Source organism: Ixodes scapularis, unplaced genomic scaffold, assembly GCF_016920785.2.
Source record: "Ixodes scapularis isolate PalLabHiFi unplaced genomic scaffold, ASM1692078v2 PGA_scaffold1__304_contigs__length_218370807, whole genome shotgun sequence".
In the NCBI taxonomy this organism is placed as follows: Eukaryota; Metazoa; Arthropoda; class Arachnida; order Ixodida; family Ixodidae; genus Ixodes; species Ixodes scapularis.
Genome location: NW_024609846.1, coordinates 41322651 through 41349452, shown reverse-complemented (window position 1 = coordinate 41349452; position 26802 = coordinate 41322651). Strand labels below are relative to the sequence as shown.

At 46.7% G+C, this 26802-nt stretch overlaps 1 protein-coding gene across 4 annotated transcripts in view; it reads left to right on the top strand.

Moving 5' to 3' along the window:
* The window catches only part of LOC8052836 (unconventional myosin-XVIIIa), a 107530-nt gene that overhangs the window by 18004 nt on the left and 62724 nt on the right, over positions 1–26802 (top strand). For all 4 annotated transcript variants that reach the window (XM_029977027.4, XM_042290695.1, XM_042290693.1 and 1 more), the window contains exons 6-20: positions 47–186; positions 730–830; positions 1558–1618; positions 1949–2093; positions 3034–3181; positions 3336–3428; positions 3804–3978; positions 6309–6537; positions 10349–10517; positions 13144–13321; positions 14955–15138; positions 16933–17093; positions 18112–18240; positions 18753–18896; positions 19627–19716. In XM_029977027.4, coding sequence (XP_029832887.3) covers positions 47–186; positions 730–830; positions 1558–1618; positions 1949–2093; positions 3034–3181; positions 3336–3428; positions 3804–3978; positions 6309–6537; positions 10349–10517; positions 13144–13321; positions 14955–15138; positions 16933–17093; positions 18112–18240; positions 18753–18896; positions 19627–19716 — 2147 coding nt within the window. The remainder of the gene's footprint in view (positions 1–46; positions 187–729; positions 831–1557; positions 1619–1948; positions 2094–3033; positions 3182–3335; positions 3429–3803; positions 3979–6308; positions 6538–10348; positions 10518–13143; positions 13322–14954; positions 15139–16932; positions 17094–18111; positions 18241–18752; positions 18897–19626; positions 19717–26802) is intronic.

Here is a 26802-nt window from a genome sequence, read left to right as displayed (position 1 = left end):
TCCTTACGTGGGACCTGAAGAGTGCTGTTTTCCTCCCCTTCTCCAGAGAAGCTGACGGCCGCCTCCGCGCTCCTCGAGTCGTTTGGCAACAGCCGGACATGGGCCAATGCCAATGCCTCCCGCTTCAGCCAGCTCTTCTCTTTGGAGTTCGACATCGCCGGGCAGCTTGTGTCGGCCTCTGTACAGGTCGGTGCCACCTTAAGGCTTCTTTCTTTACTGTTCTTTCGGGAGTCCTTCAACTTTACTAGACTTTACAACTTTAAAGAAATGACGAGTAGAGCTCTCTGTTTCTGCAACAGTTTACTGACTCTGGTTTTGCACCGACTCCGGTGCTTGATGGAGGAGGAAGACTGTTTAGGAATCACCGCCATTGACTGTTATCTAATGAAGGTGTTGCCTCAAAAGTACTTCAATGACCAAACACGAAGGATACTGTGTTATTTTGCAACTCTAGATTCAATTTAAGCAAAACGCTAAAGTAGTCAAAATTGGTGGGAAGCACTCAAAGGGGAACCTCCTGGAAGCTTTGAAGTGGCAGTGAACATTTTGATAAAAGGTGCTCTAGGGTCCCGAAGGAGCGAAATCACTTCGTGAAATGCCGGCTGCACCTTTGAAGCTTTCAGGAGGCTCCTTTTCGGGTGCATCGAAGGCAACTGTTTGCTTATCACCTGCAGCCCTTGGCGGCCGAATTTGTGACGTTTCCCAGGGTGAAAAAAAAAATGTGCACAGGCCCTGATGCTGGAGCGCTGGAGGGTGTCTGGCCTGCGAAAGGGGGAGCCCAACTTCCACATCTTCCACTACCTGCTGGCAGGTGTGGGCGACAGCCTCAGGCGAGTTCTCGCTTTTCTTGGTCGAGGGTAGATGATCCTGCTGGTCACATAGGAGGCACGCTAAACCGGATGTGGAGTTCTGAATAGTGACTCTACGACTTGCTTTTCTTAGAGTTGGACATGGCCACACTTTAGCACTTGAATAAGTATGGTACGATCATTGCAAAGTTGGGGAAGAGCACTTGCTCAGGCATATTGTGTAGTGGGTGACAATTTGCGTTGGGTTTGGTTAATTGTTCTCTTTTTCATACTCTGTTTTTAACAATTATTATAAGGCTGGGAACTATTGATGCTGAAGGCAACTCAAAGTCGAGCATTTTAGGATGCAGGCCAAAAGGGAAATCTAAAGGAATTTTTTTTTTTTTTAGAACATTTGTTAAAGCATAGAGTTGCACCCCACAGTGTGCGTTGGATGGGTTGGCATTATGGAGCTCAACTGACCTCCTAAGCACGAGATCGGCGCATGTTTCGCAGCTGGGAACCCTTTTGCATCTCTCATGTTCGCGCTTATGACAGAAGATCACTCGCTGAATAGCCGTCCCAAGTTGTATTCAGAGTCGGGAGGCTTAGGTTTGTTGAGGAACGTCCCCAGATTATGGACGGCGTTAGAAATTTCTCGAAGCTAGCGCCTCTTTGGCACATGCCAAGCGTCGCTTTTCTGAGGACGGACTAAAAACTACGCAGTTCAGTACAAAGGAGGCCAACGAGCGTTCCAACTTGCTCGCAGGAAGGAGCTGTTTCTCGAGAGCCTGGATGAGCAGAACCTGTTTGTGATGCCCCAGCGGAAGGTGAGAGAGTGGGGTGCATGCCAGGCAGCACTTCCTAGGTGGATAGATGGCAAGTGCTGAATTTTCTGCGTTGCCTACCGAAGGTTTTTCACGGGGCACAGATTGGATGCGAGTGCTGCGTCGGCGTTCGGCTGGAACTCGTATTCAGTGATCGAGCTCGCGAGTCGTAACCAAACGACGATGCGGCGCTAGTCTCCACGGTGTGCCCCGTGCTAGCCTACGGTAGGGGACATAAAAGATTCAGCACTACAGTGTTTCTATCTAGGAGGTGGCAGTTCGGCAGATGTCTGCTTCGTTCAGCGTGTGACAGTTCCCTTCGTTCGGTTGCAGCCTGAGGAGCGGAGCAAGTGTGCACTCATGTGGGAGCTGGTGCAGGGCTCCCTGCTCACCCTCGGAGTAAGGGAGTCCGAGGCCAAGGGCCTCTGGAGCGTCCTGGGCGCCATCTGCCACCTGGGGGAGGCCGGCACCCTCCGGGGTGAGTCGCGGGACCTCCTCGGATCATTCCGCCGGAGCTTGGAAGATTCAATGCGTTGCGCGAAGGGCTGTCGTGGCCATTTTCAGAAATGACGCTCAAAGGGACGGGACGAAAGGAAGGAATGCAGGACAAATCTGCACTGTGTTCCTTCCTCTTGTCCTGTCCCGTTGATTGCTGTTGTTCACGATGTTCAGTGATCACCAACTAGCCCAATTAGGGACCTTGCTGTCCTGATGAAACATCCCTTCTCCCTCCTCTTGTCATTCATGATTTTGTGTCTCATAGAAGCACTCGCATAGTTCCCCCCGAATCTGCTTTGCCACTAATCTGCTTTGAGTGCACCCACGGGGTGCAATATTGTGGCAGCATAAGTCGGAGGGAGCCGGATTGTGTCCGGACAGCCCTCGAGTGAACTGCACGCAGGGTACGACTCTCAGCCCGAAGGTAACCCAGACGGGAGGAAGTCGAACTTCCGGCACACTCTCCTCGATCGAAGGTCCGAAGGGACTCGCGCAAGTTGCTTTGTTGATGGCTGCTTTGCTCAAAGCCGCTGCAGGCCGGCGGTGGCTTTTCGTCGGAAACGTGCAGTACTAATCGCTTGAGCAACGTTATTGTCTCGAACCGTCGAAGACTTACTGTTGCGGTTCGGATGAAGCTCGAAGCTTTTGCAACGCGAGCGATTTATATGTGCCCAAAGCGTAAAACCTCGGAGCTGTTTTTTCGTACCTCGCATGCCTGGTGCACAAAGAAAAACGTTTGGGTAGAGGGGCCCCAAGTGTCGATGGTCGTCGCGCAACTTCATTTTCTCGCCTGAATAGACCTGCTTTAAATGGAATGTGCGAATACGTTAATAGATGCCCTTGCATCTTGCTGCAAGGAAGCCAATGTTTGCTTTGGCTGCTTGGCCTTCTCATGCCTGGAGTCTGGGCCACATCCACAGGTACCAGCGGGCGGCTCCAGTTTCAGCGGGGGGACAGTGCCCAGAGAGCGGCCCTGCTGCTGGGCACCTCCGTGGAGGACTTACACCGGGCCGTGTTTGCCCATGAGGCTCTGCTCTCAGCCGGCGGGAACAGCCGCCTGGCATCCCGGTGAGTGCCGATGTCTGGCCGGGGTTTAACCAGAGTTTGGCCGGTGCCTGGCCAGTTTCTGGAACCTAGCTGGAGAGTGGCCGGGGTTTTGCCGGGACCCGGCCGATGTTTGTTGGGGCCTCATCCCAATCGTGTCCCCTCTTCCCGGCTGCAGGACAGGCGATGGTGACCCTCAGGAACCCCTGCAGGACTTTGTGGCTGCCCTGTACATGGAGGTCTTCGGGGCCGTCGTCTCCCTGGTCAACCGGTAAGTTGAGTGGCGGACGGGACATTGCCCGACCCAGTACTAGACACTTCTCTGAAGTCGTAGCCACTGGTGGCAGTGCATAAACGTCGAGGGGGCACCGCTGCACCCGAGGCAGCCGTGCCACCTCGAGACAATGTTAACAAAGCGATTTCGCAGAGATTGTTTGACTCACGGAGTCTCGGGTAGACAAGACATCCGGCGTTAAACAAATGAGTGATTGTGTACTTGTTATGCAAGTTGACTCAATTTTGACTGACAATGTACAAGCGCAGAGCCTCGATTTATACTCCCGGTGCTCCAAGGGTTCGTAACAGACGTGACCATCTACTTCGACAAGGTATAGGTCGACCGCCCCTGCGCGTGATTTGTCCGCAGGGCCCTGGGCTCTGCGGGCCGTAGCGTGGCTACGGTCCAGGTGCTGGACTGCCCGGGCTTCCAGAGTGGAAAGCTGGCCACCCTGGAGGACCTGTGCCACAACTATGTGCAGGAGCGCCTGCAGCTTCTCTTTCACCAGCACACATTCCTCGCACAGCAGGAGCGCTACCAGCAGGTGGGCACTCGCACCGGCTTTACCGGACTGCAAGGCGCTTGCATGTGGAAGCTCCTCAGGCCTAAGAACACGCAGTACCACGATAAAATGTGATGCCTCTTACCCCAAAACATACCTTAAAAAACTGTAAAAAAAAAAAGAAAAGAAAAGAGGTTTATTTGGAAACAATTTTTTTTTGTAAATTCTTATATAAAAAAAGAAAAATTTGTGAAATATTTATGTTAGACACAGTTTAGGTGTAGGTAGCCCGCTCTAGGTCCCAGCAGGGCACGTAGCTAACTACGCTCCATTTATCCTCTCCCATTGGTTGGAGAGAAGATTGACGTGTGAAATGTCCGTAAAATTGTTTCTTCGTGCAGTGGTAGCCATGACATTTTCTTTTTTTCATGTTTGAGAAATTATATAAGTAGTATTATCGTTTTTAAAAATATCACGAGATCATCTTTTTCTTTTTGGTTTAAAACAATGACAAACATGGCTGCCGGCGTGTGCAGGGAGCGCATAGCTTGTTGAGCTTACCCGTTTTTATGAGTGTGAGTAGTTTTGCGTTCACAAAGGTGTTTAGTGGAAGGTGTCCTCAACCGACGTAGTTTGCAGCAAACAACTGTTGCAAGTTTGTGCCTTAGGAAGCGCTGTGCGGGTGCTTGTTTTCGTAGCGGGGACTGGCGTAAAGCCTAGCGTATCATGTCAATTATTTTGCTTGATCTGGCTTGATTTGTTCATTTGCGCGTTTTGATGCTGAATAAGTGTGTCGGTTGCCGTAAAAACGGCCCCTCTACTCTGAGAATCGTGCAATCGTTGCGATTGCCACCATAGTTTCGGTACTGAGAGGTAACCCACACAGGTCAGAATTTGCTAGTCATTTGCCTGGAAGCAATCGGGTGTTCCCCTCGTATCAGGTTTGTCCAGGTACGTTTCTGTCATTTCGCTTCAGAAAGCCCTTAGCTCTCAAGTTTTGAGCAGTGCACTTGGCTTGCTAAAGCGAATATTTTTAGGTCACATTTTACTTGTGCGTTATGACGCTCACCTACCTTTCTTGTGGATGCAATGGAAGAAAACAACAAAATCGAAAAAGCTGGAAGAACTGCATATTTATTTTGTTTATTTTTTTCAGTTCTTTCGGTCGCTTTTTACTGCACGTCGACAGACGTGGACAGACACATGTATTAGACTGTGGCTCCTGCATGATGGAACGCTAGAAAGTCATTTCATGGTTGTGTCTTGTGATCGTTGCAGATAGATTTAGAGGGGGGCGGAATAGCAGACGGACACAAGCGACGGCAAACACAGACGCGCCGTTTTCATGGCCGCATCTTTTGGGCATTCCGAAGGTGGTAGTAGTGTTTGTTGTAATAACAGACGATGCTGTTCGCTGCCGCATCTCTGTTCGCTGCCGCATCTCTGTTCGCACGAATAGTTGACGGTGTCAGACAACAGACTGGATGCACCGGACGTTGCGACAGGGAGACGTTGGGCTTGCAAACGTGTTCAGCTGAGCAGCCAAGCCAGTTCAGTAGTTATGGGTGGGGCCATCGTTTTGTAGGTGGGGCCTAGAGCGTGGGGTGAACGCCACCTAAATTGCACCAAGCATCGTAAATATTGCATGAGGAAAAATTATTTTTCAAGGAAAATTATGAATAAAACATGTCCCATTTAAGCCATTAGAAAAAAATGTTTTAAAGCGAGAGCTTTAAGGAGCTCGTTGTGCAGAAAAGCTGTGGTGGTGCGACGGGAAAATCGTGATTGGTGTAAAGTAAATAATTTGCCTCAAAGAAACACTTGGGAGAATTTTAGGCATAGGCGGGATCGAACCCACAACGCTTCGGTTGCGAACCAGACAAGCCCCCCCCACTAAGCCACGCAGACATGCTTGAACGGCTTGGAAACGAATAGAGGTTTATATTTAGCTATCATATTCCACTCTTAAATGCGAAGCTTAATTGTCCTCTTGTAAATTTTTTAATTTCTGTGTCCTGTCAATTTGTCTCCAAGAGCTGAAGGATACGAAAAAAAAAAAAAACACCTAGTCTCATAATATGGGGCTACATTTCTTAATTGAAAGACAGAACCCTTCCAAAGTTTCAGTGCGCATTTGTCTGCAAATTGAACTCTCTAGACTTTAACGCATCGCACACCGGGGTGACCGGTAGAAAATGAAGCACCCGTCTCATCATCGTTGATGTTTTTTGTGTGGAAGACAAAACGTCCAATTAAAGTGTTATTTTTGTTATTCCAAGTGTTGTTGTTCGTTTTATCAAGCTGAAGGATAGCTCCTGGTGTAGGCCCAGAGGATAGTTCTCATAGAGGGGCCGTCCACATTATGCGTGCAGGAAAAGGTGGCGGTGGAGGAGGCGGAAGAGGTGGCAAGCCCCCAGGGCTTGGTCTCCTTGCTGGACCGGATTCCCCCTCAGGGGGCGGCACTGAGGGCCTCCAGCTGCGACCTGCAGCAGACGGACCAGTCCTGCGGCCTGCTCCAGCTGCTGGACGACGAGGCCCTCTATCCGGGCAACACAGACGACGCTTTCCTCGACCGTCTGCTGCGCATGGGGCCTGCAAACGGTACGACCATGTTGTTCCTTAGAAAACCAATAACTGGTCTGGGAAGTTCGACAGTGTCTGTATAATGAAACGACCAACCAGTCCCTAAATCAGGGGCCCAATGTTTCGAAACCTGTTCGGCTTCTGCTTCAGGGGCGACTGTGGAGGAAAGGAGCCGCTATCTTAGTTTTCGAAAAATGCGGCTCCATTTCTCCATAGTCGCGCCGAAGAAGAAGCCGAACAGGTTTTGAAACTTTGGGCCCCTGATTTAGGGACTGGTTGGTCGTCGTATTTTAATAATTATTTCCCCCAACCAGACAGACTTCTGTCTAATGTTTACTTTTAAATAAAATTTGTCACAGCAAGCAGCACTGATCCAAAACAGAGCAAGAAAAAAAAGTAAAAAATAAATAAATAAATAAAAAACTTGAAAACATTTTATTATTCTCTTTTTAAAGCAGACATGGAGGGTAAATTTTGTGGTGTTTAAATTTTTTCTAGATAACATGACCCCTAGGCTTCATGCATAGATGGCATTTTTAGTCGTCAATCTTTCCGAAGGGTTTATGAAAAAGAAGGTGCATCCAGCGACTTTCTTAATGGTGGTTTCTTTGAACCCTGTCCATCCCCGTTGGGTTCTCAGTGCAATCTGATCGATTGATTCTTAACATCTTTTGAACTTTCAAATGCATTTTTCTCGTCTTGCATTTTTGGGTTGTCTCCATCATTTGTGCATTCAGATTTTGGTACTTGGAATCTTGCAATCATAATGATATTCTTAAAGTATTATCTTGAGAATATGGGGAGTGCCGGAGATCTTTTCGGAATTGCAATATCTTGTCTGCAAAGTCTAACACCTAAGTGGCTTTTCAAAAGAAAGCTTTATAACATATTTTTTTTTTCTTTTCTAAATAAAAAAAATGGTACACAGCTTTTGGCTAAATGCTGGTGCTCTACTTTTCATAGGGAGCAAAATAAGTTACTGCACCATGCTCCTTATAAAAAATTGGTGTGCCTCGGTGTGTTCACTAAAACCCCTTTTTATGTTAATGTTTCTGCCTCTGAACGCAGAACTATAGAAGCAACATTAAAACTAATAATTGTTTTGAAAAGAGAAGACACAGCTTTATAATTGGCTGAAGTTTCTAGTCATTTGCAAATAGTGTATTTTGAGTTGAAAATGAATTTGAAGCGAATTCAAAGCAAATTGTGGTTTTGGCCAACTATTTTTTAATTGAATGTCGTATAGTTCTTTTTAGCCTTTCACTACTGTTGCACTGGCTGAAACGAAAACCCAGCTAAACTCTTGAAGGTTGTTTCCAAGCTTCTATTTGTCCATATACAAGGTAATTTGAATCTAATTGTATTTATGAACTGTGACTTCAGAAAGTCCAATGCCTTGGGATGGCAAGTGATTGGCAGATTTGACATAAAATTAAATCTATAGAGATGCCCAGCTATATCTAATTGAATGAATTTAGAAATTGTGCTACATGCAAAAAACAAAAGTCACGAATGACGAACGAAAGTTGTCAAGGCACTCTGAAATTCTAAAAATTTTACTGCAATGTATCAATGATTCACAAAGTTTGTTTCTTTTTCAATGCACCAGGTGCACCGTACTGCTTTGAAAGTGTGCTTTTCTCCCAAGGTTACATCGATAAGAGCTCTTTTTTCTGAGCATTGGTGCACTGCGGAGAAGCAACAGCCGCGGAGCACTTTTTAGCGGGTGTTGCTTCTCTGCAGTGTACTTGTGATCAGTAAGAAGTGCGCTCAGTGCGGCTGACCCGCCACAATCAGCGCTTTAAAAAATATGAATATAACAGTTCATCTCAAAGCTAATATTGAATGGTGTATTATTCAAAACTACTATTCGAAATGTCAAATAGTATAACCTTTGCACAACACTAGAGGCTTCATTATCCTAGGGCAAATATGAAAAAATAAAATGTAGAGCCCTTCCACCTCACGTGAAGATGGAGGGCCAGCGAAGCTGTTATCTTTACGACGGGTAGTATGATGCCTAGAAGATGACGTCTAGGATGCCCCCAAGGATGACCTCAAGGACAACATCTAGCATGACTAAGGACGACTTTTAGGACGACTTTTAGGACGACTTCTAGGACGACTTCAAGGACGACCTCGAGGACGACGTTTAGGACGACCTCAAGGACGATGTCTAGGACGACCTCAAGGACGACCTCGAGGACAATGTCTAAGATGACTTTAAGAATGACTTCTAGGATGACCTCAAGGATGACCTTGAGGACGACGTCTAGGACGACCTCAAGGATGACTTAGGATGACCTCAAGGATGACCTCAAGGTGACCTCAAGGACGACGTCTAGGACGACCTCAAAGACGACTTCTAGGATGACAGCTGTAGAAATTCAGCCTTTCCACTCTGGAAAAAACCAGAGTGGAAAGGTTAAAAAGGTTGCCACCTTCTATGAGCGACTACAGCAACCAGACAACCGGCAAGCCGGTTGTCTAGTTGCTGCAGTTGCTTATAGATGGCGGTAGCTGTCTGGAGTTTTGTGTCAACATTTTTTTTTTTGTCCGCGGACACGATACTGAGGAAACTAGCCGTTAACAGCTCCGCTGCAAAGAGTGTTCGAGCTGCATCATCTCTTAAATATTGGAACTTTTGTAAATTCACCCTGAGCGAGGCATACACCTATGTCCTCAATAATAAGAAATTTTGGAATAACTTATGCAATGGCTTTGCGTATGCAAAGAATAGCGTCGTCGCCAGTGTGCGTGCCCCGAACGCTAATTGCCTTTTGCGTGCGCTATTTTAGCGTATTGCTATTTTTCGGAAATTGCATGCATACACAATGAGCACAGTTAAAAACTGGCGGCTCCCAAAACCTCGGCTGTGGCCACTTTGGCTGTCGTCGTGAGTGCGACATCGGCGGCATCCTTGTGACTGCAGTTTTCAATACAGGGCTGTCATGTATCAGCTGGCGGACGAGAGAGGGCGTTGCCACGCGCACACATTTTTTAAGGGCGGGGGCCTTGGGCACGGTACGGGTGCACGGGCATTGGGATTTGAGGCACCATTAAAAAAGCAACTGCCGGTAGCTCTTCGGTGTCATGCTTGGGCTCCGACCCAGATCTGCTTAGGTTTCGCCTGGGATACATCACAAGGGCGACATCGCACTCGTACGGGAGGTGCATGTCACAAACGGTCTGAAAGACCCAGCAAGGTGGGCAACGATTGCTGTGAACTTGCTGCTTGTGACATGCAAACGTTTCTCGTCAAACATACATGTGTGAAGGTCAGTAAACGAGACCTCTGTTGCTAAGGCTACGCAAGCGGACACGACCGGTTGACCACTCGTGTCACATTTGCATATTTACACAAGTCTAAAATGTTACTTTGACTCAAAAACTTGTTTTTTTTGCAAAATTACAACTTTTCGCGCGTGGGCTAACCGTCTATAGGCACAGAGGTGACCCTTGAGATGCACAAAAGAGAGTATCAGTAGTACGGGAACTCCCTCGTTCCCCTCCACTCCAACTGCTTGCATTACTTCCTCTTTCCTGTATCTTTTATAACACTGTGGCCAACTATACTTTGTTTTGCTTTACGGTGACCACACATGATACTATGAGTGCCGTGCGAGCGTCATGTGACCTTCGGAGGGGTTAGTGCCACGTGGAGCCCATAGTCACTTGACGTGCTCACCGTGCTGGATTGGCTGGGATACCCTATAGCGCCCGCTTTGGCACATTTTTAGATGAAATGGAGTGTAACGTGATGAAGTATAGAAGATGGTCCAGGGTGTCTGCCATGGTTGTGCATAGGGGTCCCCGCTTTTTCGTGCAGATGGCCGGGAGCAGCGTCTGGTACATCCTGGTCCCCGGGAGGGCCAGTTTGTGCTTCACCATCAGCTGGGGTCCCTGCCGGTGACCTACGGGGTCCAGGGATGGCTGAGGGCAGCTCGGGAAGGTCCAGCCTTCCGACAGGCACAGCCTCTCCTCCAGGAATCCCACAAGTGAGCACTGGGACTTTGCCTGGAGGACTTTAGTTGGGGGACTTCCGAGTTGGGGAACTCGTGAATTGAGCCACTCTAGAGTTGGGGAACCCTCAAGTTGGGGAACCCTCAAGTTGAGCAACTCTGGAGTTGTGGAACTCTTGAGTTGGGGAACTTTCAGTTGGTAAGCATTCGAGTTGGGGAACTTTCAATTTGGAAAATTCTCAAGTTGGGGAACTTTCAGGTTGGGGCAATCTCAAATCAGAGAACTCTTAAGACCCCAGCGTGGCATCTTGGGCCGAAGCCTGCCTTGAAGTTTGAGGAATGGGGCATCTCTTGGAGGTGGACTAACTACTGGGATAATACTGCAAAGGGGTGCAAATAGCGAAATTAGTTCATAAGTAGAATTTGACTCGTTTAAGCACTGCTGCGGAGATTTGAAGGGACTGTTGGTCAAACGGTTCACTGACGTGGCAGCTCATTTTTCTTTTAGTGAGCTGATTACGGTAGTCATGAAACGGGGTGGTCAATTTTGTGCTGTCATTTATAATTTATTTTTTGTTTGAAAGAAGGCAGCGGTTGAGTCTACCTGGGAAGTATGTTCATTTTCACCTCTCTTTTAATCCCATTGGCACCCATCAATTTAAAAAGCTAAAAGACACCGATCAAGGGAGCCAGAAGAGATCACAGCTATAGTCATACTATATAATTTAAGGATGCACCTAAAGCTCCTCTCAGACCCTCATTAATGCTAGCCGCTGTACCTCTGCAACGCTCAAGTAGTCCATTGTCAGGGTGCACATCGTACTAAGGTCACACAACTCGTCGTGGCTACTACCTTTCTTGGTCGGTCCACGGAGCGATTTGATGCCATGGCTGGTATGTGGTGGTGCTTATTTGGCACTTTCTTAATTTCCTTTCAACCATAGCATCCAAGAGCAGTCAGGTGGTTGTATGGGAAATCTGTCAGCTTAGCTGGCTTAGCCAATGTCATTGATGTGGGGTGCAGTGTTCTGCAAATGGGCTCTGATGCTAAGCAAATCTGCCCTGCACCAGTTGGAAGCCGGGGGGTGTTTTATTTTCTTACCGAGCAACATCCTGCGATTGAATGGTAAGCAAAAGATGAGAAGGGTCCACTTGGTTTATCTTTCTTCTTGACCAGTACTGTGCCTCCAAGTTACATACACAAATACGTTATCCATACCTGTCCAACCTGTCTTTTTTTCGTCTTTGAGCTTGTATTTTTGCAGAACTGAGCAGTGCAACATATTGATAAAGAGTAATGGCAAGTGTGCATCTTTTCTTACATTTTGTTTTTGGTAGAAGCTTTGTTCAATTCCTCCAGAGTTTCGAGGCTCTATTTCTCGCTGTATCTTTTGGGTGTTTGTAGTGGGACACAGATTTAGTGAACAATCACCCAGGGAGAAGGGTGTTCTTGCAAGCCACTTGGCTGTGGTGTCTGGAATGCATCTTCGACTCGTGCGCTTGCTGCATTCTGATTTGTGATCCCTCGATTTTCGTCTGACGCCGTCACACATACGTCATGCTGTTGCTTGCCGCGATCGTTTCGGTGGCACAATGGCGGTGATGGATGCAGTGGGAGTACCTTCCATTGTAGGTCGCTCTTCAGCATATGCACCGAAGGTTCGGCAGACCGAAATATGCCCTTTTTAAAAGTAGTTGCTGTGCCATTTACCCGAGTTCACCAGTTTTTGGACACAATCTCTGAGCACGTGTTGGGACACGAGGTCCGGGTCGGCGTGTGGCGCAAACTTACCTCGGCTCGTATCAGCGTTCGGCAAGACCTCGTGCCCAAGAAATAGTGACCGCCAACGTTGCCCAGTGAGGTTTCGAAAAGGGTCTATAGGGATGCTGCAATGACAGCGACGCCGGCCTTCCATCTCACTTTTTGCCGGAACTTCTACAGTCAAACCCAATTATATAGAACTTGGTTAATTCAAACTATTTCTTGTATCAAGCTATTTCTGAACAGACTAGTAGCTGCAATGAAAATGCATAGCGAAAAATGTGGTTACATCGAACGAAAATTGCAGCGTCTCTTGATAGATCGAACTACCAAGAGAGCCGTTTGGCTCTGCAAGCTGGCTTTCCCCCAATGCGGACACCTGTGTTGGGGGAAAGCCAGCTTGCAGAGCAAGCTAGCTTTTTTTATTCCGGGCAACCCCGAAGAAGAAAAAAAAAATTATTTTTTGCGGAGGGAGCAGGGAGAGGGTGAGGCGGTGAGACCTTGGAAAATGAAGCGGCCACTGAATAGCCACGTGGCATGTCCCTCATGACGTACAGACGCTCCTTTGAGAATAAACAACTTTTCTAAATGTCGCGCGCTTATTTGTTGTCAGATATTAAAACTTTTATATCGAATTACCTACTTTATCGAACTGGTAGACGGTTTTTTGCGAGTGAGTTCGGTATAAACTGGTTTGACTTAACGATCGACCGCCGGGATCGCGACGTCCGACGGCATGACACACCAGCTTCCGCGACCTAATCCATATCCACTTCCAGACCACTTTTAATGCTTGGGTGCTGCGGGATGCTAAAAACGCCAGTTGGAGGCGCGTTCGGCACCGTAGCTCGGGCGCACTTGCTTGTGGGCCGAGGAGTCGACACGGAAGGGTCTTTGCAGGGAGCAGCTGGCCCAGCTGTTCGGCTGCTCTCGGGGCCCCCTGGCGTCGGCGGGAAGCACCCTGAGCCTGGACGCCGGGGCCTCCTCCTCGCTGCGCAGAACCCCGAGCATCCGGCGGGCGCAGTCGGTCGCCGCCGCCAAGCGCCGCTCCCTACCTCTACAGGTCAAGTACACCACGGTGGGTCTCGGGCCTTCGCGCGCCTGCCTTCCCTTGGATTACGCGACGGTCCCCAATCCGAGAAAATTTGGTCGCGCCTTGGGAGAGTTTTGCCCCGAGGCAAATCGAACTGCTGGAGACGCTCCGTGTGCTGTCCTCGAAAGAAAATGGCGGCGGAGTGCTCGCTCATGTCATGTGTCTCGCGCGTTTCATGCAGCGAGGGTTGTCGATACTCGGAAGAATCGCGAAGTGTGGGTTTTATCGAGAAGCTTTAGCCGGAAAAAACCAATTGGATCGGAAGAGGAGCCCTCTAGGAGAGATAAGGCCGGTTGACATATTTGTGCTCGAGCGTGATTGGCTGTGTTGGTAGCGCTTGTGACCACTTACGACCAAGGAACGCACCGACGCCGTCTGTCGGGAAGCCCTGAAACACTTTCACATAAATTTTACGTGTCTTCCCTTCACCGTGGGCTCTAAATGGATCTGGCACCATTTTTCTTATAGATGGCACATAGAGTTTATTTTGCATATACTGCAAAACCTTTTGTCTACAGTGAAATATTGTAAAACTCTTTATTTTCGTGGCCACTAAATTTTGCGAATTCCAGCGCCTGCGTTGAAACTCTTAAGAACCAAAATTTTCGCGGGCCCTTAAATTTCACAAATTTTTCAATTTGCGAAGTTCGCGAAAATTAGGGGCCCTCGAACATTAAGGGTTTTACTGCACCACTTAAGGGGGACTACCTAAGACGGCTAACTTTTTAACTTTTGGATGAATATGAATGAAATTTATAGTATATACTGGCAGTTGTGAGGAACAACGCAGTGGGAAGTTTCATCTGTGAACATGAATTGTAAAAGAAATTATAGTAATTTTTATCAGGAATACACTGATTTTGTTTAAGAGAACTATCATTAAAAAACTAATATAACATCCAACGTTTTTCTTCATAAAAGTAGTTTATTTTATGTTAACATCGCAGTGAAAACTCAAATATATTTTTTGCTTTTTATGTTGTCGAGAAAACCTTAACATCTTTTATGAAAGACACGCAGAAAGTAAAAAACAATTCCAAAGTTGCATTGCCCATAAAATTTCAGTTGGGAAAAACAATGCGCGAGTCTTTTCTTTTGTCCCATTAACAAACGATAGTTTTTCTAAAGTGAAATTTATTCCAAAAAGTGGAACGGAGAAAAATGTGTTCAACCTCTACCTTTTCTTTATCATCGGTGGGCCAAACATAATTTATAAAAAATTAACTATGCAGTGTAAACTAATGAAACTTTCTGGGAATACTCTCTAGATGTTGGTGGATGTAAAAATGACATTTTTCGAAATCAACTTTATTTTTGCAGAAATTGTTTTTTCTGGGTAGTTTTAAACAAATTATGAGGATGAGCAAACTTAAGCAAAATGTTTCTCGAGGTCCCTCAGAGTTTGTTTAAGTGGTATTTCACCGTAGTTATAGGCAGACGAGGAGCGTTCCAGCAGTCTTCAAGGGAAACCGGGGACAGTTTCAATCTTGGGAATCGACAGAGTTTAGAGGGAAAAGTGTCTCCCGTCAAAAAACGGCGGTGCGGTAAAGTGCCCGCCGCTATCTTTGTCTGCCACACTCCCTGTGGACGTTTCCGAGCCCTTCTTGTTTTCCCGCAGGACGGGATGCTGGAGGTGCTGCGGCGCACGCGGCTACATTTCGTGCACTGCCTGGTGCCCAGCATGCAGCCCCTGGAGCAAGGAACCGGCGGTGCCGCAGACGACGCCCACTTCGACGTGCCCCTGGTGCGCTCGCAGCTGAAGGGGGCGCAGGTGCTGGATGCGGTGCGCTTGCGCAAGCAAGGTGGGGAGCCTGCCACATCCATCCACTCATCTTTACGGCACATGCTTCTGAGAGGGGGCAGCTTTCTTGCATCGGAGGGGCACTTGCAGAGCACCGTACTGTTCCGGGGATTCTTCACAGCTCCTGTATCGAGCGCTTTGCACAGACTTTTTCTTACTGTATCTTTTTGGAGGCAGATGGTGAGTGTATAGATGGTAAAGAATTGAGCCAGTTGGGTATATACCAGGGGTCTCAAACACGCGGGCCGCATGCGGCCCGCGACTCGCTGGGGCGCGGCTCACATGCAGGCAACCGGCTACGAGTCTCGGTTCCCTTGTCTCGATTGCTAAAAATGGCATGCGCCATTGTGATCTAATCTCGCCGATTCATTTTTGCTCGAAAAGTACCTTTGCTCTTTTAATGTATTCACATAGTTTTTACTTATTTGTGTTCATTTGCCCTTTGTTTTGCCTTCTTGCTTGCTTCCCAGCTTTTTGTAATGTACAACGATTCCGCTACAAGGCTGCAAGCGCAAACTATTCATTGAAGGATGCATCTTGGCTGAGCAGACTCTCGATCAGCAGGAGCAACTGCGAACAATAAAGTTACGAGCTCGGGCTTCTTGCCTTCAAAAAAATGTCACCATTAAAAGACAAGTATTTTCTCAGAGTTTTGTATTAAAAATCAAGAGAAAAGCAAGAACTGTCAAAATAACTGATTGCTTTTTATAGACATGTTCAGCTTGGTTAATTCCCAAATGAATTGAGCAACAGGAACAACAGTGTAGCTTGCTCTCTTGTTCTATTAAAAAGGCCGGCACGTTGGTGGGGCACTGTCATTTTAATTCTTGTTTTCACATCAGGTCAGGGCCCAAAGTAGTCATGTAAACAAATCAAATCTAAAGATGTCACTGGCAGAATTACGTTTACGAAAAACATAGAGCACCCGAAATTTCTCCTCTTTTAAATCTTTTAAACCCCCCTTCTTCTAACATTGGCCCTCGGCCCTTCCAGGGTGGCCAACTGGCCCCTACACTGAAATGAGTTTGAGACAGGGCCGTAACCAGGGGGGGGGGGTTAGGGGGTTCTGACCCCCCCTGAAATTTTTTTCTGTTTACGACCCTGGTCGGTGCACTTGCAGCCAGCCGATTTTAATCTCCACCTCTGCGGACGCGCAGTGGCGCCGGTCGGCTACCGGGTACCAAACCGGGACCGGTTCTCCGGTTTGCTATAACTCTCCATTATATGCCACCGATGCACATGATTCATAGGCGAAAATAAGACAATAGACATTTTCAAAATGGCCGCCGTTGTCCCCGAAACCCCCCCCCCTTGAAATATTTTTCTTACGGCCCTGGTTTGAGACCACTGGTATATACTGTTCCAATCTTTACAAAATCACTACCCAACACACTTAACTTTGTGGATTTGAAAGACAAGCATACCACATGCCTTACTCATGAATTTCAATTTAGTTTTGTTCAGGAAGTATTTACAATTACATTAGATTTGCGTACATGTCGATGACGTGCCACGGTAGTTTCCAGTAAATGGGGCATTAGTCCCCATTCCTACCCTAGCTCTCACTCGAGATACTTCCCTCTCTCCAGCTCTACTCATTAGCTTCTTGAACCGAAAATCAAACTTTTCCTAGAAGACAAAAGGACCTAATTTTAGAATGTGTCGGTGAAGTAGTCCCCCTACATTACTGAGCCCCCGTCCCATAAATTGGTCCACGCCGCTCGTAGTAGTTTGATTGCCGATCATCCTAGAGAGGCAGTGTTGTCACTGCCACCTGTGGGGGCACTGGGTGCAGGCTTTCCGGAGAACCTGCAGTACACGGAGTTCCGGCGGCGCTATTCGCTGCTGGCCTCGGCGGACTGCACGCCCGAGCGCGGGGACGAGCGGACGGCGGTGGAGGCCCTCCTGCACCACCTGGATATGGAGCCGAGCAGCTACCGACTGGGACTCAGTCAGGTGAGCTCTGGCCCGCAGGGCCACTACTTGCGCTCCCTTATGGAGCGGGGTAGTGTGACGACACCTCGATCTACAAACTTTGTTGAGAGAGCGAGCACTAAAATGGTCGAGATACTTGGCACCGATTACATAGTTGATGTGTACAGCCTCCAAGAAGCATCTATACTCGGTATCGCCTTTGCTGTTCTAGGTTGTTGGGGCTATGCTCTGTCGTAATGCAGGACAAGTTCCTCCCACAAAACCCTTCACTCTTTCCTCTTTAGTAGAATAAGTGCTGGAGAGGAGGAAGCCGCCAATCAAGGCGAGCAGAGAGCTTTGTGGATGAGGCTTGTCCTGCTTTTCTCGGCCTGCAACAGACTATAGGGTAGTCTCCCCCATGCTCCGACGCTGTCAAAGTCACTTGTGAGAGCGGTCAGTTACGCTTGCCATCTCCTTCACACGAGAATGTGACTGAATGCGACGCGAGATATCCTTGTGCAGCAGGGAGGGCTGTAGAGGGGGAGGGAACTACGCAAGACTTTGCAGTGTTGCACAGAAAAGTTGATGCGTGTATAGAATCTGGTCGCTATACTCCGTTTACCTCTAAGTTGACAGTGCGATAGAAGCAACATGCTCGCTCTACCAATGAGCCTTTCATCGCCTGACCCTGCCCCCTGCTTGATCACATGGTGCAAGACTGACGGCTGGCTGGTCCAATAAGTATGTGGCTTTCGCTGACTGCCATCTCAGCTTAGTGGAGAAGAGAGTGTAGTAGGTGCATTGTAACGAGTTAACTTACCGCTACTGACAGAGCATAAAAAAATCTGGTGTTTGAAAACAGGATGAGGCCTGTTCACTGTTTGCAACCTTCTTCCCTCAAAGTTGCTGGAACAATAATACTGTTAAAGACGTTTCTGTTGTTTCACCGAAGAGTGTCTGTCGGTACGATGCCTTTTAGTGCTGGTTAGTGGCCCGCAGAGTGCAGAGCGGAGTGTGCGTGGACATTTATGGGACCACGGCCTCTTTCCTGTCTGCGCAGATCTTCCTGCGGGCAGGCACGCTGTCCCAGCTCGAGGCTCAGAGGGACGAGAGGCTGTCCGAAGAAGTGGTGCGGTTGCAAGCCCGCGCACGGGGCTTCCTAGCACGCAGGCGCCACCAGCAGAGGAAGGTGCGTGGGAGCTCCACCGAGAGAAGGGCCATCGGGAGCTGGGCCCCATTGACCTTGTTTCGGCGGGGGTTTACTGCATCTGTTGGTTTTTTTCTAGCGCTGTCACTACAGTTAAACGAGAGCGTGATTTTAGTGTCACGAAAGACTTCACACGATGCAAGATCAGTCAACAAGTTTCCCTTGGTCGTCGGGTTTGAGTTAGACATGAAGACACTTAGTTTTTCTATTAACAGTGCGAAAACACAGCTGTGATATCAGAATAACTTGGTAATATCCGCCAACTCAGTGCTTCCCGGAAATGATAGTGCTATTAAACATGCGAGGCACACTAAATTATTTTGACCCAAATATTATTTTCTCGGTGGTGGCCCCTTTAATCAGCTTTGAGTGGGCTACCATTACTAGGGGGCATTCGGACATCCTTGTCGAGCATCACAATTGCAGCAGAATGACCGCAACAATGTGACTGCGATGACATAGCCATGACGAAAGACTGTTTTTTTCGTGTGCAGGTGCAGGCGATGGCCCTGTGCTGCATCCAGCGGAACGTGCGCAGGTTCCTCGAGATCCGCAGCTGGCCCTGGTGGCGCCTCTTTGTCAAGATTGCCCCCGTGCTCAACGTGCACCGCACCGAGGAGCAGCTTAAGTCCACCCTGGTGAGTGCGGGGCCACCTGATCCAAGTGCCGTGAAGAATGGGGCTTGCCAGTGTGCTGTTTGCGGCCACGTTGACAGCAATAAGCTTGGCAAAGCTCTACGTTCTTAGCCCTGGTTGCAAGCTAAACTCCTTTTGTTTCTGAATTCTTCTCGCGGGGTTGGTTGCATGTCAGGTGTCCCCGTGTCTGGCAAGTGTGCTTTGCTGCACACCTCCTTCTCTCGGCGGGGTCCGCACATACAACGTTTGTCTCCTCTGCTTTGTGTCACGCCACGCTTTCGGCAGCCGAAATCAACTCGGCTCCTTTGGCGGTTTCACACAGTTATAACACCCAAATCCATCACCGAACACGCCTGACGTTAGTTTCCAACCTGGTTGCTGAAGCTGAAACCAGATCCAAGAGCCATTCCACTTCATGACAGTCAAGTGTGGGCACTGGGCCGGGTTCGCTACATTTTTGCGTCGTGCAGGAGCGTACAGAAAAGGATGCCTTGAAGCAGATGGTGGTGCCCACAAACATTTAGCAGTCTGTAGGTGGACGGAAATGGCAGAGGGGACAAGGGCCATGCCTGTGGATGCCGTCGACAGAAGTTCTGGGCTTTGCACAGCCGACCTGTCGTCACTTGGGAGCTTGCAATAAATTTTGGGGTGGGCGGGCAATCGGCAAAGAAGCCTTGCAGCTCGACTAACTCCAATGGATGAGTGATTGAGGCAACGTTCCTCCTCTCTGCAGGAGGAAGTGGGGCAGCTCAGGGCCAAACTGGAGAAGGCGGAGAAGGAGCGCTCGGAGCTGCGGCAGAACCACGACCTGCTCGAGGCGAAGGTGAGTCTGCCTGCTCCGTTGGTTCTGGGGCCCCTCTTGAGGTGGCCAGGCTTTGGCTATTTGTCTCGATGACGGCGGGGAGCAATCATCATTGGCAGTGCTGCCGGTTGTCTATCTGCCCCCAGTAGACCCTTTCCGAAATTCTGTATGGCCACTTTGGTCACCATCATCACCGGAGTGTATGGTATCTGTCGCATACTAATGGATTCTTTCCAGCGGCTGATAAAGCTACTAGTCGAAAACATACTCCGAGGCGGATAACACAAGGCCTTAAATTCTAAATGTTAGCCAAATGTCATGCACAAATTGCATATATAAGCGCTCTGTCAGTGTTAATTTCTGACTAGCGTCAAATTAATAGGTTGGCTCACGCATGGCCCGCGAGCCCCTTGATTTCATCAAGGGCTTTACTCAGGTCAGTGTCAGGTCTTCGTACAAGGGGGTAGTTTCTTTGTCACCAAACGAAGCTGAAACAAATTGAGAAGGAACTGTATGGCAAAGAACACATTTCCATCTGTCCTTGATGTATGAAAGTCACGGTGCAAGATAAAATACAACAGTTTTACCGCCATTAGAATGAAAAGGTGAGACTGATATGCCACTAGATGGTGCTGAATTTCCGAAAGGGTCTGTTGAGGCTTTGCTTCGATTGCATTGATTGTGGTTCAAAAAATGAAAGCCGTTTACAAATCCCTGTAACGCCGAATTGGAGCGCAGCTCTTGAGGAGGAGTAGGGAAGGGTACTGAGGGGGGCACGTCACCTGCGGGTAGTCATGTGACCCCGGGGGGGTCACGTGATCTGGGGTGAGGGGGGTCACGTGACCTCGGGAAGGGGGGGGGGGGTGTCACGTGACCTCGGGGATGTCACGTGACCTTGGGGGAGGGGGGGGGGGGTCACGTGACCCCCCCCCGGTTACGCCGACGCCGACGGTGACGCCGCTCAAGCTGGAAACGGGCCCCTAAGAGCTGCGCTCTAAAAAGGAGCATTGGTGAATGCTACTAGTGCGGCATGAAGGTCGGCTGCCCTAGTTTCTCGGGTTCAGAGAAAAGATTGTGCTTTCGCGGCAATGCTGAGCGTGTGGTTTCGCGGCAATGCTTTGTCTCGCGATTGGACGGCCACTCTTCTACGAGTTCCTGCAACAGAGTTGTAGCTCAGCAGCATCTCGTTCAGCCGTGCCGATGTTACATCTTGCCCCTCTTCGGTCCTGCAAAAGGAAGACAAGTTTGAAGACATTTTGAGCCTCTGTGGCACGAAGTATCTGGTGTCTGGTGCCACCAACACTGAGTGTTCAGCACCAGAGGATGTGGGGTCCTAGAATTTATGACGTCCGGAACGTTTGACATTGGAGTTTTCAAAGCCTAAAGCTGTTGCCATCCAAGACTGGAGATTCGTCGATGCTTCGAGCACCCAAGGACCACGGATGTCCAGAACTCTCACCCTCCGGCGGATTTCTGCAAATCTTTGCTGCCTTTGTTGAAAGCCGATGGAATCTTTGGTGCACTGGTTTGGAGCAAGTCTGTAGAAGAAAGAACTGCGCCTGATCGAAAATCCTCGGCTCACTTTGGAATTGTCCAAAGTTGCAGTCAGACTTCTGTGCTGGTTGACATGCTGTTTATGAAATTGTACCCAATATAGAAAATACACACAGTGCAGCTCTGCGGTAATCTCCCATTTTTTTTAATTTTTTCTCGTGCATCTGAAATACCTTCACAAGCGCTATCAACATGGTGGAATTACCGTCGAGGGTTGTGATCAGTGTTCAGCACTAACCTGTGTTAGTAAATTATCACAAAAGCACTACTGTTGTGTTTGTGGCAACTGTTACATAGTGAATACATATTCACAAGAGAGGCTTCTGTGATCTGCCATTTGGGACGGTGCTGGCACTCCCTAGCATGCGCCGTGCCGTGCTTCTGCCATGTTTTGTCAGTTATTGCAACCGCAGAAGAAACCTTTGCTTTTTAATAGTTGTATTTTGTCATCATTCAACACACAATGATGTCTGCTTTGGCGAGCGACGTCTGGGAGACTTTGGAAGTTTCCAATTCTTAACAGTAAGCACATGCAAATATTTTTTTCAACAATGATACAAAAACACCGTGATGGGGTCTTTGTCTTCGCCGTTTCCGATGGCCCTCGTGACATGACCGGACAGCACGGACCAGTTCAAATACGGTGAGGTGATTGCTGCGCCATTTGCACCAAACTTCTCCGAAGCACTTACCCCGCTACGTCCTGCTACATTTTTCTAAAATGTGAGAAATTTGCGCCAACCTTGCACCAAAACTTATTTTCACTTTACTAAAACTGAATATATAATCAGGCCCCGTTAATTTTCGAAACTTCCGATTATCGCCATAACATCATATTTGATTTGATCTCTGTATCAGGCATTGACAATGCTCAGAAGTTTTGCAATATTTCTTGTAATCATTGTCTATTCTGACTGGATAACTCTGCATCGTTGTGCAATTGTCACCGCATACTGCTATGAAGCGACAGCCGCATACAGGGGGAGTCGCGATTTTGCATACCTTGCTTCGCTGCAGTGCATCCACGTGCTAAGGGAAAAGCACTTCGCCAAAATAAAACGCTACACACAATTTTGAAAAAAAAAAATGAAAAAAAGAAAAAAAGAGCTGTGGCTAGTTTGTATACGATAGACTGGAAAAATCTGACAATAATATTTTACATTCAAGATTTATCAAGGATACTTGAATATTGCAAAATAACTGTTATGAACTGCTCGTTTATTTTTTAAGTCAACTCTCGTTTAGTTATTACCTTTATATAGATTACATCCTTTTGATGGCACTGTGAATACATAAAATTAAAACTAAATTATAGTTGGAGCAGTAAATGCAAGCCTGAAAATAACCTGAATGAGTTTGGCGGGGTTATTTTCTTTCTTTTTCTAAGAAAGTGTTGTTATAGTTCACATTTTGATTTTTGATAATATGAAGTTCCGGTAATAAAGTGCAATTGATGTTCATAATCAGATGACAAAAGCTTTGTATTCTGTCAAAATTAAGAACTGCAGTTTTATTATAGTTTTTAGAACTTGAACCAAACATTGATTAGGTTGCTCAAAATTATTATATTCTAGCATGACTTCAATGAAGTTTTCTTTTTGTTTTATGTTTAATTTCATACCTAAAATAACCATGCACAGCACTTTGTACTACCTTTCATCAATCAGCATCTTGTTACGGTGCCTTATCTCTAGTGAAAGATTTTATTTGTACGAGAAATTTCTTGATCCAATAGGTGCAATGATCAAACAATATCATATAAGAACAATACAAGAGTAGTATATAAGAATTTATAAGAAACTGATAAGAAGTTTCTTATAACTTATTTAATCGTATGTTGTTTGTATATGTTCTTATTTATTTATTTATTTATTTATTTTACCGTGAGGGCACAAGGCATTACAGAGGGGAGTGGGAGCAATAGTATCAATAATACAAATAAAACAAAATATACAATACTTAAAGAAAAGGGAACATGAAATTGGCAATAGATGTACAAAAAAGTGTGTGGTCATTAATTGATGTGACCAGTGCGGGTAAGCGGTTTCAGTCTTTGGAAATTCTGGGAATAAAAGAGTCATAATACACGTTGGAGTGGTGAAATGGGGCATCGACTTTGTGACGATGATCAAGGCGTGCTGACACATAGTAGGGGGGGGATGATGAGTTTTGATTTAAACTGAGGAATATAGTGATAGATTTTATGAAAAAGACAAATATGAGAGACTGTGCGACGATGTGCGAGGCTTGGGAGTAACAAACTATCTTTCATGGATGTTGCGCTTGCGGTGCGGTTTTAATTGGCCATTATGAAGCGTGCAGCTCTGTTCTGAATGCCTTTGAGTGAATGAATGAGGTAAAGGGTATAGGGATCTCAGATGGAAGCTGCATACTTTAGCTTGGACCTAACTAGTGTTTTATAAAGGAATAGTTTTAATGATGCTAGGGCGAGATAAAAGTTGCATTTGAGAAAACCAAGCATTTGATTGGTGTTGTTAGTCACATAGTTAATATGAAGTTTCCCAGAAAGGTCAGCACTTAAAATCACTCCCAGATACTTATATGAGTTTTGCAAGTTCTAGGGATGTGTCATTAATATTATAAGGGAAATTAAAATGGGCTTTACGTGCTATACGCATTATTTTACATTTCTTTATATTGAGTCCAGAGTTCACGCCAGTGTAGCATGCACTACAACATAACTAGGTCATGTTGTAGTTTTTGTGAGTCAGAGTCATTAGATATAATGTGATAAATAGCACAGTCATCAGCAAAGAGTTTGGTTGAAGAAGAAACTCCGTATGCAAGTCATTAATATATATATTAAAAAGAGTTGAGATCCCAGAACAGACCCCTGAAGTACTCCGGTAGAGACTGGTGCAGAGGAGGAATTAGTACCATTACACGTTACAGATTGTGATTGATTCGTTAGAAATGATACTAGCGAGTTAAACATGTTAGAGTCGATGTTAAGTTTACTTAACTTAAGCAATAGAATTCGGTGCGATACCTTGTCAAATGCTTTGGCAAAGTCTAGAAATATGCAGTCCACCTGAGATCCATGATCAAATGTTGCATGAAAGTCGCTGGTAATAGACAAAAGTTGCGTTTCACAAGATAACTATTTTCTAAAGCCATGTTGAGCTGGGGAAAAAAATTAATTGGATTCTAGGAAGTTAACAACTTGCGTATAGATTATCTGTTCAAAACTTTTACAGAGAACGCTGGTTAACGAGGTGGGTCTATAATTGATAGGAACATGCTTATTACCAGGTTTGTGCCGGGGAATAACTTTAACAAATTTCCAGTCGGCTGGTACCAATGATGTCTCAAGTGATTGCTGAAAAATATGAGAAAGGATTACGGAAGGGTATTGATTTGTAACTTTAATAAATTTTGAGTTAATTTTGTCTATTCCAGTCGCCGAGGACAGCTTAAGACCATTGATGATGTTCAGAACACCATCGGGAGAAATGATGGTAGGATCCATTAACAGGAAGGAAGCAACATGATCGCTTGGGTTTGCACTGATGTGGGTGCGAGAAAAAGACATAATAAACACTTTCTGGAACGTTGTAGCACATAAAAGTTCCTCAATCAGAGTTTCATCTAGTGTTTTCAAGGAAATAGATGAGGGCCTTTCCCGGTGGGACAATACATTCCAGGATTGACGTGGATTATTTTTAACATAGATGGTAGTAAATTGTGAAGGAAATGGAGCTTAGCACTCTGAACTGCGCTCTTGTAACACTGAGCAGCACTGAAATAATTCTGCCACCGAACTGGGCAGGACGTGAGCCTGGCAGCTCTAAATAAACGTTTATTTTTGTTCGATAACCTCAGATCATATAAGAACCTCAGAAAGGTTCCTATATGATCTTATATTATCTCACCGGAGCATATGTGTTTATTGAACCACAAAATTTCTTATACATATAAGAATTTTCACTAGGGCTGCATCTACGAACGATTCAACTGGTAGCTAGGGAATCAAACCTGCCATGTTATTGATATCATAAAAAGGTTGCACAAAAGCAGGAAGGCAAAGTAGACATAAACTTATAAATCTTAACATATGATATTCGCACTGGCATGAATGAAAATAAAATGTGTGCTTATGCTCCAAAAAGTGCTCCAAAATGACTCGGACCAGTCACATCACTGCAAATATAAACAGTGTTTAGACCGGTCACGGAGCCTCCGTGTTCCTCACATTATTTGCTGAAGGTTCGGGGTATTGGCTAGTTGAATGCTGAGTCACGTGTCTCCAATTGTCCTAAAGACAGAGCCAGAAAAACTATAAAGCAGGAGGCTCTAATCACAACGTGTCTCTGGCTAAGTTAGTGTATGTCACTTGCGTGTTGTGTGATAGACGATTTTGCTTATTGTTGATACAAGTGATACGTACCTGAATGTTATAATTGCAATACACAATCTTAGGCATCATGCTGCTCCTTATGCGTAGGATTTCTTTTTTATCTCGCGCGCTTTTTTAAATTAGCTCGAAAAAAGACAGTCTACCTTGATGGAAACGATATGATGTGAGGTTTCTCAACACGGCTCTTGAAGTTTTGTATTGGAGGGTTTGCACACAAATTAATGTTCTAAAAGTTAGCTAATTAATCTGCGTTGATTAGCCAGTTTGGCATATCGAAAATCTTGATTGTGTTGACTCAACAAGTGTAAAAAAGCAGTTCTTTTTAATATTTCTTTATATGTCTTCACACAAATTAACTGAAACGAATCTCGGAGAAAAGCGCTCTGGAGATAAGCTCATTGGAGAAAGGCTCACCGGAGGAAGGCTAACCCGCTTTTTGGCGGATCCGGAGAAAAGTTCACCGACTTTTGGATAGACTCGGGGAAAAGCTCACCTTGAATTAAAATTTTAAGCAAGGATGTCGTTATAACTTTAGAGCACTGATGCAACCAAAGCTACACGCACCTTCTAAGCAGACGGTACACATTTGAAAGCAGGGCGCTCTGCTGAAGCTCGTACCTTTTTCATGTCGTCTGTTGTCGCGCGAATGTTGCCAATGGGTTGTTATTTGGCTCCATACTCAGCCGACCGTCGTAAAAAGTGAAGCGGGTAATAGAATTCCGTTTCAATTTAAAGCCTGACATCCGAAGGGTGGGGCAACCTTTTAAAGTGTTAGCCCCGGAGCAAACAAAAACAACCACCCCTTTAGGGTGCACAAATATTTCCTCCGAAGAGCGTGCGCTCTAAGCCCAGGCGGGCCCTCAGTGGCTCTCTCCGCCGGGAGTTGGCAGGGGCTTCCTCCTCTGACTCGGCGTCTGGCAGAAGAAATGCGCGCTTGTGAATTCTCGAGCGGCGCCCGCCAGAAGCGCCGGTGGGGGTCGAGGAAGGAGAACGCTCCTCTCGGTGCACTGCGGGCCCTTCAATGTACTGGGTGCTTTTTTTTTTTTTTTTTTTTTTTTTTTTTTTTTGAGTCTTACAGATTTGTCTTGGAAAAAAGCCGTGAAAGCTACACTTCTGAGGTTTGTGCAGGTGAGTTATACGGCCGGGGGGACTTAGTAGAGGGAGATAGTCGCAAC